At 44.3% G+C, this 18,033-nt stretch overlaps 1 protein-coding gene across 2 annotated transcripts; it reads right to left on the bottom strand.

Annotated features, from left to right (window-relative positions):
* Positions 1-3,366: 3,366 nt before the first annotated feature.
* GPR137 (G protein-coupled receptor 137) lies at positions 3,367-16,008 on the bottom strand. 2 transcript variants are annotated; one of them, XM_089483101.1, is made up of 7 exons: positions 14,683-16,008; positions 11,829-11,878; positions 9,786-10,011; positions 8,752-8,901; positions 6,317-6,445; positions 5,770-5,864; positions 3,367-4,044 (listed from the first exon to the last, which is right to left on the bottom strand). In XM_089483101.1, the coding sequence occupies exons 1-7, from the start codon at positions 15,055-15,057 to the stop codon at positions 3,882-3,884; spliced, it is 1,188 nt and encodes a 395-aa protein (XP_089339227.1). In that variant the 5' UTR covers positions 15,058-16,008; the 3' UTR covers positions 3,367-3,881. The 2 variants fall into 2 exon arrangements, with proteins under 2 accessions (XP_089339227.1, XP_089339228.1); XM_089483102.1 differs by lacking the exon at positions 6,317-6,445.
* Between the last annotated feature and the right edge of the window lie 2,025 nt (positions 16,009-18,033).

Below are 18,033 nucleotides of genomic sequence, written 5' to 3'. Positions count from 1 at the left end.
ACCCCAAGAATCATTGTGGCTGCATCTGCACTGCAAAAATAACCCAGATTTGACACCGCTTTAACTGCCATGGCTCAAGGCTATGAAATTTCTGGGATTTGTAGTTTCATGAGACATTTTGCCTTCTCTATCAGAGCGCTCTGGTGCCACAGCAAAGTATAAATTCCATGGCATTGAGCCATGACAGTTAAAGCAGTGTCAACCTGGATTATTTCTGCAGCGTGGATGCAGCCTGTCACTGTCACCTCTGAAATTGTTTGGCAATATCTTTGAGTTTAACCTTGTCCTCCTTCATCTGCTAGAGGATATTTGGGCTCCATGTTCTTCAACAGGAATTCTGAGCAGAGAAGCCTTTGCTTCTTCCATTCTTGGGCTGCATCCGCACTGCAGGAATAATCCAGTTTGACACCCCTTGAACTGCCATGGCTCAATGTTATGGAATTCTTGGAACTGCCGTTTGTTGTGGCACCAGAGGTCTCTGAGATAGGGACCTAACAGACAGGCCAAAATAAAGGTCACTTTAGAGGTATGCTGTTTAAATGCTGCATGCATCCTAAGAGGCTGGAAGCTGTGCCAAAGCCATGCTCCAGTCCTAAGTACTACAGCACAGCTTTGGTGCAGCATCCGGCCTCTTTAGATGCATGTTTCATTTAAACAGCATATCTCCAAGCAGCTTTATTTTGGCCTGTCCGTTCAGGCCCTAAATCTCTCACAAAACTAATTTCCAGAATACAATACGTAGCATTGAACCATAGCAATTAAAGCGGCATCAAACTGGATTATTTCTGCAGTGCGGATACAGCCTTGTACCTGCCAGAGTTTGGAAGACATGCGTGTTGTTGTCCTGTGGTGAGGGTGGGTTGGGATAGATATCTTTAGAGGATTCAGAAATTTACAGTAGTTGTCTGTACTGGCCAATGATCACAAAAAATATATATATGTTTATTAATAAGTTAATTTGACAAGGAACACCTTCCTTACATTATTCCTTACACTGACTGACATTCAGAATTAATCTTTTATCAGCTAACATGCACCGCACCTTTTCACTGTAAAATCACTGCCATGAATCTCCTTATTACAAACGGCTGGATAGGTCCAGCATTTTTGATTTTAAATATTGGAGCCCCCAAGAATGGCAAAAAGGTGGATCCTGATCTAGAGAAGGAACAGGACCAACTGGAATTTGTCATTCCATAATAAATGATGCCATTTTCTGTCCTGAAAACCACAGGAATTGCAGAGATATCGGAAGTCATTGTCGATGTTCAAATAACTGGCCATTCATTACAGCAGCGGACCCCAGATTTTGGTCCTCCAGATGTTTTGGACCGCAGCTCCCAGAGGTCCCAGCCAACTATCTGGAATTCTGGGGGTTGAGGTCCAAAACATCTGGAGGATCAAAGTTTGGGAACCACTGTATTATGCTGGGAGAATGGCAGGATTCCCAGTGTTTGGGTGGCATATAAATAAATCCTATTGTTATTATACAGTATAAGAAAATAAAATAATAATAAATTAAGGGTTAAGTATCCCTTATACAGAATTCCAAAATACAGTACTCCAACGTTGTCAACATGGACGGCTGAGATAGTGACATGTTTGTTTTTTTGATGGTTCAGTGTATATACTTTGCTTCATGAACAAAATTAAAAATATTGTGTATAAACCTACCTTCAGGCTATGTGTGTAAGTGTCCAGGAAACATACACAAACTTCATATTTAGACTTGAATCCCATTTGCAAGATAATACATATGCAAATATTCCAAAATCCAAAACACCACCATCCAAACATTTTGGACAAGGGCTACTCAACCTATATATATAAACAGACTTTTCTAACATGGGGCCCTCCAGATGTGCTGGTTTTAAACTATCGCTATCTAGGGATAATGGGAAACGAAGTCCCAACTCATCTGGAGGGCATGCAGTTGGGGAGATCTGTTTAAAAACAGTAGACTCAAATGTGATATTTGAATCTTTAATTTCAAATTATTCCCACAATGACTATCAAACTACAGCCAAAGAGGGAAGCCAGACTCATCACTTTTGAGTTTATGGAGATGTTGAAAGTTAATGCAGAAGCAGTCAATCGCTGTTGTGTTCATTTAAGAAGGGAAACAGCTGAGGAAACATTTTCTGGAGACCTCATCATGTCTGAATATCAACAAAGCTTTCTCAGATTAAAAACAATAAAGCCTTTGCTTCCAGAGTTCAGCCAAATAAAAAAAGAACCCAGCTAGTTAAAGTCAATGAGTTATTAAGATAGATTCTAACATAAAGTCATTTTATTGTTATTTTTTCAATTGAACGGTTTGATTTAATTTAAATCGGAATTTTAGCGTTAACCCAACCTTGAACAGACTCCCAGAATTATTCTTTTTAAATAAGAAAGTACAAAGGAGCTGACAATTTTTACATGGTTGGCGCTTTATTAAAGGCTTGGGTTGTTTTGAAAATGACTTCTTGTAACTCACAAGGGCCAAACTGCTTGCTTTGGTCCATAATGAAAGTATCATCATTTAGCTGGCTCCAACATTAAAAGATTTTAATCCAAGCAGCAGCAAAGGCAGGTGATCTCTGCATCCAGATGATCCTCCTGCGTTCAACATTATGCGCCGCAGAGAGATTCCTCATCTGTCCCAGGAAACTGAATACTGACACTCTTAGTTTTGGGACTTTTGCAGGGATCCAATTTAAAATCAGTAAGGAAAATGGATGGGAGTAAAGAGATTAGAGTATAAGCGAAGAAGAAGGGAAAAGCAAAATATGGGTTTTGCTGGAATGAATAAAAAATGGGGCCTTGAAAAATTCATACTTGTTTTCTTCTCTCCACATTTCTTAACAGTGACTAGATTGCTGGAGGGCAGTATTTTTCAGCTTCATTCTGGCAAGGCAATTTTTAGTGCTGCCACTTAACCTAAATGACAATTTGATATAAACTTAGGGCCCATACAGACAGGCCAAAATAACGCTGCTTTGGTTCACTTTGGAGGTATGCTGTTTAAACGATGCCTGCGTCCTAAGAGGCCAGAAGCCACACCAAAGCCATGCTCCAGTCCTTAGAACTGCAGCGTGGCTTTGGCGCAACTTCTGGACTCTTAACACATGCATCGTTTAAACAGCATACCTCCAAAGTGACTCAAAGCAGCTTTATTTGGCCTGTCTGTACAGGCCCTTAATTGTTTTTAAATCCTATTCTAATGTAAAGATATTTAAATAAGATTTTTAGCTTACTAACAATACACTAAATGCACCAAATCTTTTCTGCTTTCCCATCTCCTTACAGAACGCTGTGCTTAAAATCTTTGCCCCACCAACGCTGCCCCGTAGTGCCGCCACAAAAGCACCACTGCACACGGCGTCACTAACACAAAGTTGACTTTATTGTAGAGTGTGAGGAGAGGGGCGCAATTTGAACAGCACCAAAACTGCAGCATGTCTAGCGTAGGACAGAAAACGCTACTCCAAAACATGGCGGCTACCGGCTCACAGCGGTTTGCGAGAAAAGAGAGTGCCTCCCCTCAGCCCATTCTGATCAGAATTCATTGGAATAAGGACAGCACAGATCAATCTGACCCTCTCCTGATTTTAAAGTGCCAGAGTTCTCAGGATACGATGGGTTAAATACTTGGGAGAGGAACAAAGAGGTATTTAGGGAAGGTGTGGTTTCAAGCATTGAGACCAAGAAGCCAGCAAAACAGCTCACCAGCTCTACAGCTAATGAAATGAGCTGGGTTTTCTGGGCTAAAGAGTTTGCAGAATGGGTGGTGGCGGTGGTTATAAAGTGTGGATTCCTTCCTTCCCCATTTTATACGCACACATTCCTGCATCAGTAGTGATTTCTTGGGCTGCCAGCTGCAAACCCTCCTACATTCCTCAGTTCTGTGGGGTGGAATAGAGGCTGTGGTGATGGCCACCAGGAGCGGCTGCCTGCGAGAAGAGAAGGGGAGCCGTGGGAGGGTGGCCCCCAAACCAGTCCTGATCCCCGCTGCGGTTAATTGAACCGTACCAGCTGCCGCTGGCCAGTCGTCCAGTCAGGCTGAAAAGGATTCGGGTGGAGGAAGCAAGTCAGGTGGGGGAAGGAAAAGAATGAAAAAAATATATATTAAAGATCATTGTTGAAGTTGCACACTTCCTGCCTCTGAGAAGAATTCTCTTTCTCTGGTAGCTTCCACTTATATGTCCCTTCCTTACTGTGGATACCTCTTCCCTTACTCTGTGATCTGAGAAAAACCACCTTTTGAAAATCCAAGATTTATTGGGAGGGTGGTCCTTACCAACACTAGTCTTTCTCAGTATTAAAATGAGCTGATATCCACCAAAAGAACACAGAATGTCTGCTCTTCCACATAGCATTAAGACTACAAGTCTCATCTTCCATCACCATTGGCATTACTAACTAAGGATGATGGGAGCAGCAGTCTAATAACATCTGGAGGACCACACGTTTCCCAATGCGTCCCTGACATTTCCGGTACAAGAAAGCTGTACAGATCTATTACCAGGGAGATGCAAAGGGACAGAGACACACCACCCAGTGTTCACAGACAGAATCACAGCTTTCAACTTAACATTTATCGTTCAAGCTAGGTGAGACTCTTGTTTTTAATTTGGTTTCTAAATGGGTGAACTCCCATCAATCCTTGGTCAGGCAGTGGAACCAATGCCTAGCATCTACTACTCAGGAATAGGGCAATGCTGACTGAGGCAAGGTAAGTCTGAATATTAGAGTGAGTAACTGGTATCTGCCTTTTGAAAAAGATGGTCACATCCACATCAAGGTTGGTAGAGCATCTGCTTTATGTCCAAAAGGCTCTAGACCCAATCCCTGGCATTTTCAGATATCAATAGTGGGGAAGAAGTCTCTCTGTCTGAAATCATGGAGAACTAATGTCAGTCAGCATGGACAGTACCTAGCTATAAAATATTGTATAAATCAGCTTCTTAGTTTTCTGTTTAAAGCAGCCCTTGATTCAGAACCATAAGGTCTGAAATGTCACAACATTTTTCAAGAGAAGGAACACAACTCAGTGGTAGTGTCTTTGTTCTGCACACGGAGAAAATACTATATTGCATTCCCTGGTATCTTCAGGCACACCTAATAGTGATCCTTGTCAGAAACCCTCTGGAGCTGCAGCTGGTCAATGTAGACATTGCTCATCTACATGGAATAAAGGTCTGCTCTGGCACCGTCTTACATTTCTGCTGAAACCAGAACAACCAGAACTTGAACCTTGTTGTATTTTTAGAAGGAAGACTGTAAGCTTGCTAGCAAAACCTGTGCTTTGCATATAAAAGATTTCAGTTTTCAGCCCTAGCATCTCCAGGTAGAGCTGGCATTGCGAAAGATCCCTTTGGGCTTTGTAGCTTGCTGGTTGGGCTAAGAAAGACCTGTGTGCCACCCTTCTGTAAGCTGGCCAGATCAATTACAGTGGAACCTCGGGATACGAAATACCCGGGTTACGAATTTTTCGGGACCCGAAAAAAACCCATAGGAAATTATTGATCCGGGTTACGAAAGTTTTTTCGGGTCCCGAAAAAACTTTTGGTGCTTTTCGGCGCGATTTTACACCAAATCGCGGCTTTTCCCCATTAGCGGCTATGGGGATTCGGCTTGCGAAAGCCGTTCGGGTTACGAAAGCGGCCGCGGAACGAATTAATTTCGTAACCCGAGGCTCTACTGTATCTGATTCTGGTAAGGCTATGTTCCTAAAATCCTGAAGTAAAAGGCTTGTATAGTGTCTATGTGACAAAGAGTAGTTACCTGCTAGTGAGTCCTTCACTATCACGCTGTCCCAGGTGATCAAAGAAATAAGAACGAGAGACTCCAAGCTGCCGGTTGAAGACACGACTGGCACTCTACAGAAAGAAAGAAGTCATTACTATGAAGGCCTCCTTCAAACTACCTATCCCTACCCTGTCCTTCAAGGTTGGCAGGATGAAGTTCTCTTCCTGGATAGTGTCACTTTCTTTAAACAGGACACAGCTGGAGGATTGTGCCCTTGGCAGAGAGGTTGGGAGAATACAGTTGGAATAATAATGCCTCCTTCCTAAAATCACTGGTTCTTTGTGCTTTCCACATTACAAGAACTAGCATCTTGCACCTTTTAGAAGGAATTACACAGTGCAGAAGCCTGAGATACTTCAGAAGCCACCTAGGCCTGAAGTGGGATCCTGTATTGTGTGACATGCTTACAGCTATTGGAAAGATCCAATAAATAACAGCCATTCTCACACACCCAGCTCCCTCTGTTTCTGGTCTCCTATCAAAACTTTACGGGAGTTCATTCCTAAACAGTCATCACACTCACCATATCTTGAGCTGGCCGGTGTACCCGGAAGAAGCCAACTAATAATGTCGTGGGCAACAATTCCCAAACAAAGAGAATGAGGCCAAAGACAACATAGCCTTGATCGCCTAGGTCTGTAATCAGATCTGCCTGGAAGTGGATAGAGCAGGGAGACACCTCAGAAGTGGGGGACCAGACCTCCATATCTACAGCCCAATTCCCACACCCCAATTATGTTCTTGAAAAATGATAATGGCATAATGGCTGCAAGAGACCACCTCCTTCCATTGGGACCCATGCAGCTCTTCAAAACCCCAACTCGAAGTGGTCAAAAGTCCACTTCCAATTTCCTAAAACCCCTTTTGGGAACAAAGCAAGATGAATGCCTTCTCGGAAGAAAGAACAGCTGCTCCTGGGGGCTTCTAAGAGTGGCAAATTTCTTTTTGTTTTTTTGTTTTTTGTGGCATTTTCGGGCTATGCGGCTGTGTTCTGGAAGAGTTTATTCCTGATATTTTGCCAGCATCTGTGGCTGGTGAAACGTCAGGAATAAACTTTTCCAGAACACAGCCACATAGCCCAAAAATGCCACAAAAATTATGGATCCCAACCATGAAAACCTTCACCTTTCCTTTTAATCCTTTTGGCAATTCTTCTTTTGTCCTCTACCACCAAAGAATAAAAATATGTATAGAATCATAGAATTATAGGGGTGTCCCAGGAGCTGTCAGGTTCAACCTCCCCCCTCACACCTGCTCAATGCAGGGATTTGAGAGGCACAACTGCATGTTGCCTGTATGATGCCCAACACATGCCATCCCAAGTAACTAAGCCAAACCAAACATTAAAGGCCAACTTGTGATATTACATAAGTCATATCATAGCTTATGCTCTAGTGTGGTGATATTATATAGTAAGTATGGATAAGACTGTGTAGACCACACAACAGGTGTAAGTTGTTCACTGTAGTGCATTTTAAATCATAGAATCTTAGAGTTGGCAGGTTCCAGAAGGGCCACCTAAACAACCATGGCCCTCCAGAAAGATGCTGATCTAACTTCTGTTTAGAGACCTCCAAAGAAGGAGAGCACACCATCCTACAAGGCAGTATATTTCATTGTCAAACAGTTCTTATAGGAACGTTCTTCCTAATGTTCAAGGGGACTTTCTTTTCTTGTAATTTGTATAGAGTGGAAAGAGACAGTGGGAGAGGCTGCTGGAAGGATGTGACATTGAAGGTAAGAGCAGGTAGGATGAGGGTTTGGATGAAGGCATTAGGAGAGGGAGTGAGTCTATGCTTTGAAGAAAGAGCGACAGAAAGATAGAGACTGTGTTAAGTCTGCTTGGTCCGTAGCGGGTTTAAAAAAAGGAAAACTATAATGACAAGTGTTTATGTGTTGTAGAATAATAAGAGAAATGAGAGGTGGCATCCATACAATTAAAGTTAGGATATTAATAAAGACCTGGTCAATATGCTCAGAGTTAAAGCTAAAATCCACAACTGCTTTAGTGGAAGAGGATCCACTGAGGATACCCTTAGGAAGAGTGTCATGATCTGAGGTGGAATCACCATTGGTGGTGGTTAGCAGTCTGATCACAACAGTCAAACTTTCAGCCCCATCCCATCTCTCTCTCTCCCAACCCCCAATTTGTATGGGATGGGAATGTGGCAGTTCCTCCTGGAGTGACCCTCTAGATGTTCTTGGATTGCAGCACTGATCAGCCCCAACCAACATAAGCCAAGGCCAAGCCACATGGGAACTGCAGCCCAACACCATCCAGAGTGTCACAGATTGCTGGTTACTGCTCTAAAATGGTTGAGATTTGGTTATCTCATGTCTACTCCTTCCTTAAGACTGCGGATGGACAGACATCAGGCTTGTGGGCAATTTATTTTTCTCAAGAGAGCCCAAGTATTTAGTAGCAACTAGAGACTGGGGCAGGGAGAACCAACTGTCTACTGCAAGCTACCACCACCATCACCTGGAGCTTGCATATACAAGCAGAAACCTAGATGTGAGTCGTAACTTATTTGGGATTTTAATACCAGACTAAGATTGCACAGCACAACTTCACAAAGACATGGGCAAAGACAACTAGATGATTCCCATACGAGGGTAGTTACGGCAAGTAATTTGGGTTTGGGGGTTGAGTTGTTGTTGTTTTTGCACTTCTAATATTTAAACTACTGGAAGATACAATCCCTTGGAGATCTATGGCTGACAACCCAGAGGTCTATCAGTGCACCCCATTCTAACTTCTGTCTCCTTTATGTTCATCCTTTTGAGTCCATAATGCAGCTTTCATCAAAACGACACCTTCTGGTTATATCAGACCACAGCCCCCTATTCTATTAAGCACAACATCTATTAAGTACAAAATTGGAGGAGGCTGTCTTAGTACAGTACTTGGAAATGGAGCACTGAGGTGTGGTTGAACTTTACTCTTGTCTCACTCACCTGGTCAGATACATTGTACCAGTCGTAATCAAAGGAATCGAGGCGCGTGCGGGAGGAAAGTGCCAAGGCCACCAGGTTGTAGCAAGCTCGGCTGGCATACAGCAAGACGATGGTGCCACCCATGGCAGCAGTTTGGCACAGCGTGGTGCCCTGTTACAAAAAAAAGGAAAAAGTAGACATAACCTGTTAAGGAGAACTCCAAACCAAGTCTTGTCTTATTTCTAAAGGCACAACATTTGCAGAGTATAGTTCACTGTGCTAAGTAACCGAATAAATCACCTTCGTTTGGAGGTCCGTATTCCTCTAGGTACACAGCAACATTCAGAAACACCTTTTGGGACTCTGACTGCCAGAATTCTCCAGCAAAACCTGACATGCTGGCTAGGGGATTCTGGCATTTGTAGTCCAAAATGATACTGTCCAAGGAAAAAGAAAGGTGTCAAGTAGAGGCTGCTTGAGCACAAATGATATAGAATCATAGAATTGAATGAGACCTCAATGGACATCCAGTCCAACCCTCTTCATGCAGGAATACACATCAAAATACCACCGACAGACAGTGTTTAAAAAGCTCCAAAGAAGGAGACTCCATCAAACTCCGATGGAATGTGTTCCACTGTCAAACAGTTCTTCTTGTCAGGAAATTCTTCCTAACGTTGAGGTGGAAATATCTTTTCCTGCTGTTTGAATCCATTTCTCCAGGTCCTATTTCTCCAGGTCCTATTCTCTAGAGCTGCAGAAAATAAAGTTGCTCCATCTTCAATGTGACATCCCTTCAAATTTTTAAACAGAGCTATCATATCATGTCTTAACCTTTTATTCTCCCAGCTAAACATACTGTATCCAGCTCCCTAAGTCATTCCTCATAGGGCATGGTTTCCAGACGTTTCACCATTTTGGTCACCCATGCAGAAAGCCCCAGGTTCAGACTCTGACATCTCCACTTAGAATGGCCTTTTTCAGCAGTGTGCAATTTACTAGCCTATTAGAAATGAGAAATAACAGGCCCCACCTTCCTCAGAGAAATAACGCACCTTAGCTTCTAGATAGATGCGGGTTGAAGGAGAGCCACGGGCCACGAGGCAGAGGCACAGGGCAAGAGAGACAGCCCCGAGCACAAAGAGTGAATCGCTGATGAGTACTCGTGCCAGGACCACTGCCCAGGGCTCAGCCCGGCGTGCCCGTACCAGCACAGCACATGCCACATTCACAGCCAAGAAGACGATGCTGGCACCCAGGCATGCCCCTCGCACCACCAACCTAAGGAAAGGGAAAAAAGAGATGTTGGGTACTGCAGAAAACTTTAAAAATAATGAATAATACAATCACTGAGGTAGGAGGCTTCCATCTACTCCAACCTCTGCCAGTGCAGGAACTCATCACCAAAGTACCCCTGAGAGGCAGACAGGCAACCTCTCTTTAACAAAGGAGTGCCCACTACCTCCTCTATTAGTCTAGTCTACTATTAAACAGCTTTTACTGTCAGGAAACCCTTCTGAATGCTTAAGTCAGAATTGTCTTTCTTGTCATTTGAATCTACTGATTTGGGGTCTACCCTACAGAGCAGCAGAAAACAAGCTCGCTTTATCTTCAAACTCAGCCAACAGTACTTCTGGGTTTCTTGTCACCAGCAGCTGTTGTTCACAAGGTTGACTGCTCCCCAAAATGGTATGTTCTATTCTGCTATCAGAACAGAAACATATGGAAAGAGCGATCTCCTGTGTATTGGTTGAAGCTAGTGTTTTCCACCTGAAACTCTGGGTGCATCCATCTGGGTACAGGAGACAAGGAGAGAAATGTTTGGCTGTAAAACAGAAGAAAACTCCTGCCTACATTCCAGAGATAAGCAAACTGGATGCTGTTGGTACTGTAATCTCCATCAGCCAATGGTGAGCAACGTAGGAGCTGCAGTCCAACAACATTTGGAAGGCCACATGTTCTGCTATATTTCAATAACTGGGCACATCTTCTGTGTGTGACTCTTAGTATGCTCCCTTTAGCATTTAAGGCCTTGGTCAGTGTTCCTAAATGTAGCTGCCAGGCTGCTGTCAGGAAGAGGGCGGGCTTTTCTTTAGTCCCAGCACTGAACCTCTAGAAGTCCCCTTCCACAGAGGTTCACTAAGATACGATCATAGAATCCTAGAGCTGGAAGAGACCACAGGGACCATCCAGTCCAGCCCTCTGCCATGCAGGAAGACACCATCAAAGCACCCCCATCCAGACTCTGCTTTAAAACCTCCAAAGGAGACTCTACCACTCTCTAAGGCTGCATATTCCACTGTTCAACAGCTTTCACCATCAGGAAGTGCTTCCTAATGTTTAAGTGGAATCTTTTTTCCTGTAGCTTGAATCCATTGCTCTGCCTCCTAGTCTCCGGAGCAGCAGAAAACAAACTTGCTCCATCCTCAACATGACACCCTTTCAAATATTTAAACATGGCTATCATGTCACCTCTTAGCTTCCTCTTCCCCAGGCTAAACATATCCAGCTCCCTAAGCCCATATGATTCTATTATCCTCTACATGTTCAGCTCAAGCCCACCCCAAGAAAGCTTTAGGATGAAATGGTTTCATAGCTACAGTTTCTACAGTTCTACTAGAAGATGCGGCTATGTAGTGCTGCTGCAGGAGTATATATTTAGTCTATTGCGATTATTTCCCTATTTATAATTTCACATCCTGGATTTATTTTGCCCGTTATATTGAAGATCTCATGTCAAGAACTGCTTTGGAATTTGTTTCATTTGTTAAAAGAAAGAAGGTCTGAAAAATAAAATTAACCTTTTTAAAAACAGCTACTTCCCCACAAGGAGGAATGTGTGGGAAATGAGGATGTGCCAGTCCGGCTTCCTAAGATGGTGGCCTCTAGATGGGCTGTACTGGGTTCTTTATTCTGACCACTCTTCCACTAAGGTATCTCCATATCTCTCCCATATCCCAAAGAGAGAGTGGTCTATCAGCATGGCCACTTCACATGCTGGTTGTGGTAGCAGCAGTTGTAGTCCAACACACATCTGGAGGCTGGAGTTAAGCTTAATGATATTACAATATCATCCACAGACGCACGCAGATACTCACAGGCCTTTGGTCAGTTCAGGGCGGTATTTTGCTTTGGCCTTGAAAACCACCTGGAGCAGATAGGAAAGAGGCAGAGATTAGCATTTGCAAGGGAAAAGGGAGTGTGTGCCACACAATATGTTGCAGCATACCCTCACCTCTTAACAGGAATGACCTTAAAGAATATTCTAGCCAGACACGCTCTCTCAGTGGGGCAACCCACTCTTTCAAGACCTTCCTCTTTTGTTAAATGACACCAAAATGTCATTTTTCTAAGCATGCTCAAGATGCATCAAAAAACTCATTGGCTTTTGCTCTCTCAGTGTTTATGATTATGATGGGCATGATTATTTTGCACACCACATTCTCACAAGTGTGCTGATACCTCCCTCTTATTTCTTGGTAGTCTCATTTTAGCATTCACCAATAAGTTTGCTACTAGAGGGAGGAACTGTTAGATGGAAGAAAAAAGAGGTCAGTTTGGGGCAACATCGATCTTTCCACTCGCCACCACAGAGTCTGAAGCTCAACAGCTTGGTAGCAAAGAACAGCACTCACTTCTGAGCTGTATGTCCTGCTCACAAAAGGGACATGTTTGCCCCACAACCATCCATGTTCCAAGGTCCAGTATGTGTGTGTGTGTGTGTGTGTGTGTGTGTGTGTGTGTGTGTATGTATATATATATATTGCTTAGTGGCAAAAGACCCACTACAGTTGGGAAATGCTGCTGCTACCCCAAGTGACTTATTCCAGGAAAGTAAATCAGTAGCCAACAAACTAAAGAGACCTTTGGAGCCACAGCGTGATATATGTAGACAGTTGACACAAGGGGGTATGGGAGAGACCGGGAAGAACTACGCAGGTCTGTGTGGCCACAGTAAAAGCCTAACCAGATCACCTCCATTTCTGCAGTATTTAGCTGTCAGAGCCTGTCCAAAACGTCAAGAAATGTGGTGGTTTTCAAGTGTATGGATTCTAAATAGCTGACAAATATATCTCAGTGATTTTGACACCTGCTCAACCTAGGACAGGGCTGGGGAACACATGGATCTCCACATGTTGCTGGATTTCGGTTCACATGAGCCTGTGGGACAGGTTCCTCATACCTCAGCTAGGGGAAGATTATCTCTGTACTGCAGAGGTGGTGTGGTGTGAGTACAGAGCAAGGTGAGATTTGAATGTCCAAGGACTTCCTGGTTCACAGCTGCAATTTGAGGCCAACCAAATTATAACTCGGTTATTAAATTTAAAGAAAAAACAATAGTAATAAAATCTGCCCTATAAACTGGGTCTCTGCTACTCAGGAACATGTCTGTTCCTGTACCAACCTCACTGGGTTTTAAGGTTTGTTTTGGAGGGCCAGCCCACTGAGCCATGGCCACTAGAGGTCAAGCAAGTGAACACCAGAAACAGGGCCTTCTCTATGATGTTGAAATTGTGGAGCATTGTCTCTGTGAAACTATCTGGCTGTGCCCCCAGTTGTCTTTCAGGCATAAACTAGAAACATGTTCATAGTGCAATCCTATGCATGTCTAACCAGACCCAAGCCCCAGTGTGTTCCATGTGACTGATTCCAATGGAGGAGTGCATAATGGTCTCTTTATAATTCATTCTGCTGCCAATTTTAATTATTTCTAAACTGCACCTTTGTGGTTCCTTCGGTAATTCTGTGGCTTTTAATTCAAATGTTTATTTTTAATGTATTATTATTTCCTCCCCTTGTTTGCAATTTACTCTGTCTACTTAATACTAGGAAGACTCATAAATCATTAACAACTCCAAATCGCAGTGTCCTGAAATCACTGTTTTAAGAACAACACAGAATCATAAAATCATACAGTTGCAAGGAACCCCTGGTGTATGAATCCAAAGTGAGCACATCCCTGACATAATACTAGCAGTAATATATTTCAACCATGGACACCAACATCTAGACCAGAGGTGGGAAAACTGTAGTCCATGCAGCCTACCTCAAGTCTACCTGCAGCCCTCGGCCCATTTTCATGCCCCAAGTCCTGCACTCTCTAAATTTGAAGTGGGTGGGAAAATTGATTGAACTGTATTGTTTTCAAAATGGCTTTTTATTGATGCACCCCAAAACTCTAGGCTATTGCAACTAGAATCAGGGTTCTTGTTTCTGCCAGGTAGGCAGTCTGCAATTTACTTTGGCAGTATAGCCCACCAGTGGCATCACTGCGGGAGGGGTGCAAACCACATTGGGTGACACCACATAGGAGGGGTGACACACGGTTGGTTCTTTCCCTCGCCATGGTATGTGTATGTGTGTAGGTCCCCCAATTCTCTGCCAAGAGAAGCAGAGAAAAAGAGGCAAGGGCTTGCCCCCCTCCTTCCCCACTACCCTGGTGCTCTGGGCCCAGCAAGCCAAGGCAATGGGTAAGGAGAGGTGCACACGCACACGCATGCACCCTTCCTGCCTTTCCCAGTGCTTTGGCTAGCTTGCTTCAGCTGGCCAAGGCACATGGGAAAGAAGAGCGAGCGCATGCAAACCCTGGTGCCTCACTTGCCCACTGGCTTTCTTTCTTTCAGTCTACTTCCTCAGATGCAAGTAGACCAAAGTCTTGGAAAGCTCATGCTGCCAACATCTTTCTTTCAGCTAGTCTCAAAGGTGCTACAAGATCTCTCTACATACTGTTCTTCTTTGGTTTCGCACCGTTCTTTTTGAATCACCCTGTATGCCTGGAGGATAGCAGACACTGAAACCAAGGATAGTGCAATAGTGCTGAGGGCGGATGTGAAAATATAACCACCAAATGTACCGAAAGCCCTTTCAGTGCTCCCAGCCGGCGCCAAAGAGTCCAAAGGAGCATCCTTGCTCACAAGGCACCTGGGTGAGCGCAGCCATTTTAACATTTACCTGGGCAAAGTAGAGGTTCATGAGGGTCAAGGTGAAGAACTGGAGGCAGACGGGGCAGCAGTAGAGAAGCCAGAAGAAGAAGGGGCTCAGGTGGTTGGCCTTGAGGGTGTTCCTGAAGTAGAAGGAGAAGAGGGTGGTCCGTAGGGCGGCCCAGAAGAGGCAGAGGAAAAGGAAGACCGTCTGGTAGCTGAACTTCTTGTGGCGGTAGAAGAGGACCAGCCAGAGCTGGGCGTAGACCGAGAGGAAGAGCAAGGCGTAGAGGGCCGTGTACAGCGCCGTGAGTCCGACCTTGACCGCCGGCGGGAAGGCTGGCGTGAGGCGCGACGCTGGCACCACCACGCTGAGGTTGCCGAGGGCCTTCTCCATCTTGAACATGGCGAGAAGGGGGTCCGGTTCAGCTAGGAGGGCATCGCGCTCCCAACGCTGGCGCCGAGGGAGGCCGCCGCCACAACCCCCAACTCTCTTTAAGATGGCAGAGATACCCCCCTCCAAATTAGGGGACGGGTAACATCCTTCGGGGTCGCAAGGCGCCAACCCCCTCCCAAAGGCAATGTGCCAGTTCCATGAGAAGGATGGAGGAGAGATGTCGGGGGGGGGATGCGGATGGGGTGTCACTGAATGCCCATTGGCATCCCCTCACCGAATTGGTGTTCCTTCACCAAATGCCAATTGACATCCCTTCACTAAATTCCGGTTGGTGCCCCCTCACCAAATACCTATTGGCATCCCCTCACCAAATAACCATTGGCATCCTCTCATTGAATTCCTGTTGGTGTTCCTTCACTGAATGCCAACTGACATCCCACCGAATGCCAATTGACACCCCCTCACCAAATTCCTGTTGGCATCCCCTTATCAAATATCCATCTCCTTACCCAATACCCATTGGCATCCCCTTACCAAATACACACTGGCATACCCGCACTGAATTCCTGTTGGTGTCACCTCACCGAATCCCTTCACCGAATACCCATTGGCATCCCCACACCAAAACCTCTCTGCTATGGGGGCATAGAGGCAAAAGTCAGCCCCACCTGGAGAAAGAGGCCTCCTTTCCTGTACTTGTCAATGCCCCCCAAATGCCCACTACTTTGGGTCCCTAGGCCCTAGCTTTGCCCTTGAGGGTCTCCAGACTCTTCCCTCAGCAGACTGAGCCCCTGCCCCACTTCCTTTGCCCCCAAAGGATCCTCAGATAGCCCTCATTCCTGCCCCCACAAGGACCCCAGGGTCCATTTTCTATGGGGCTCAAGACATCAGGCTCCCCTGGTCCATGGGTCCCTTGGCTCCCCACACACTCCTCTCCCCAAATGCCCAGCCTCCCCGCACTTGAACCTTGGACCCTTCCCCCCCTGAAGCCCCCCACTCAGTCCCCCAGATCCAGGTCTTCTTCCCTAGTAGCCAATGCTTGCTGCTGCCCCCTTTCCCTGCCTTCTCCCTCCCAGGCCTAACCCTGGCTGAATTACTACTATTACTTCCCCAGCCGCTGCGCAAAGTGCGTAAGCTCCGCCCCCTCCCTTTTTACCGGCTTTGCGTGACGCGGGCGCCGCCTCCTGGAGCAGCCCGCGCCCTCCGTCGCGCCAAGCGCGTAAATACCCTTCGTGAATGCCATAGAAGGCGGAGCCTGTCCTTGGCTAGAGCGTCTCCCCGGCCGCCATCTTAAGTGAGGGCAAAATGTTGCTCTCTTCCTGTCAGGCTCTACCTTGAGAATGCTATCTAATATTTTTTATATATAAAAAAAATATATATGCTATCTAATAATATTAGATTATAATATATAATATAATAATATAACTTTTATTTATATGCTAATATAATATATATATATTCATATATATATATATATATATATACAATCAGTAAAATTTATTTATATGCTACCTAATAGTATTAGATATTAATATATAATATAATAATATTATATATATATATATATATATATATATAATCAGTAAATTTTCTTTATATGCTATCTAATAATATTAGATAATAATATATAATATAATAATAATATAATATTTTATATATATAATCAATAAATTTTATTTGTATGCTCTCTAATAATAATATTAGATAATAATATATAATATAATAATAATATTATACATACATATATATATATATATAAATCAGTAAATTTTATTTATATGCTACCTAATAATATTAGATAATAATATATAATATAATAATATATATAATCAATAAATTTTATTTATATGCTACCTAATAATAATATTAGATAAAAATATATACTATTATATATATATATATATATAATCAGTAAATTTTATTTATATGCTATCTAATAATATTATATATACATATACATATATATATATATATTGTATATGCCGCCTCTCCCACATATCTCCAGGATTGGGTTTAGGGACCACATTTTTACTGCAGAAGTGATCCAGTTTGACACTGCTTTGACTGCCCTGGCTCAAGGCTATGGAATCCTGGGATTTGTAGTTTATTGGGGGGCAGTATATTATATTATACAGTACTGTATATAAATATAGTCCCAGAATCCCATGGCGATTAAAGTGGTGTCAAACTGGATTGTTTCTGTATCGTGGATGGCTTCATTACACCTCACTAAACGACATTTCCCAGGATTCCATAGCACTGAGGCATGGTGGTTAAAGTGGTGTCAAACTGGATTATTTCTGCAGTGTGGACAGCCTCGTTGCACCTCACTAAATTGGAATCCTGGAAACTGTAGTTTCTTGTGGCACCAGAGCACTCAGTCTGACAGAGAAGGCTCCATGTCTCTCACAAAATTAGTTCCCAGAGTCCCCTAGCACTGAGCCAGGGACTGTTAAAGAGGTCTCAAACTGGATTAATTCTGCAGTGTGTTTTGGACTTTGGTAGCCTTAGGGTTCCCCAACTGTGCCCTTTAAGAGAATTTTGGACTTCAGCTCCCAGAAGCCTCAGCCATGTTGGCCAATGGCCTGGGACTCTGGGAGCTGAAGTCCAAAACCCCTTAAAGAGCGCAATTTGGGGACAACAGTATGGCCAATATGGCTGTCCCTGAATAAAATACCCGGATGTAAGTTGCAGGAGGCCTCCTTGAGGCTAAGAGTGAAGTGAAGAAAAGAAACCAAATAAGCCCCGCCCTCCAACTAAAAGGGGGCAGGGCTATGTGGCTGACGCAGAAACAGAGACGCCGCAGGGCGGAGCCCCGCCCCCTGTAGCTGAAAGGGGGCGGGGCGACGTGACTAACGCAGAACAGGGATGCCGCAGGGTGGAGCCCCGCCCCCTCCTCTAAAAAGGGGCGGGGCGACATGGCGGATGGAGGAACAGAGAAACCGCAGGGCGGAGCTCCTGTAGCCACGCCCACTTCCCGGTGAC

The sequence above is a fragment of the Sceloporus occidentalis genome, unplaced genomic scaffold (genome assembly GCF_023333645.1).
Source record: "Sceloporus occidentalis isolate IW3139 unplaced genomic scaffold, rSceOcc1.0.p SCAF_20, whole genome shotgun sequence".
NCBI lineage: Eukaryota > Metazoa > Chordata > Lepidosauria > Squamata > Phrynosomatidae > Sceloporus > Sceloporus occidentalis.
This window is presented reverse-complemented; position numbering and strand designations above follow the sequence as displayed.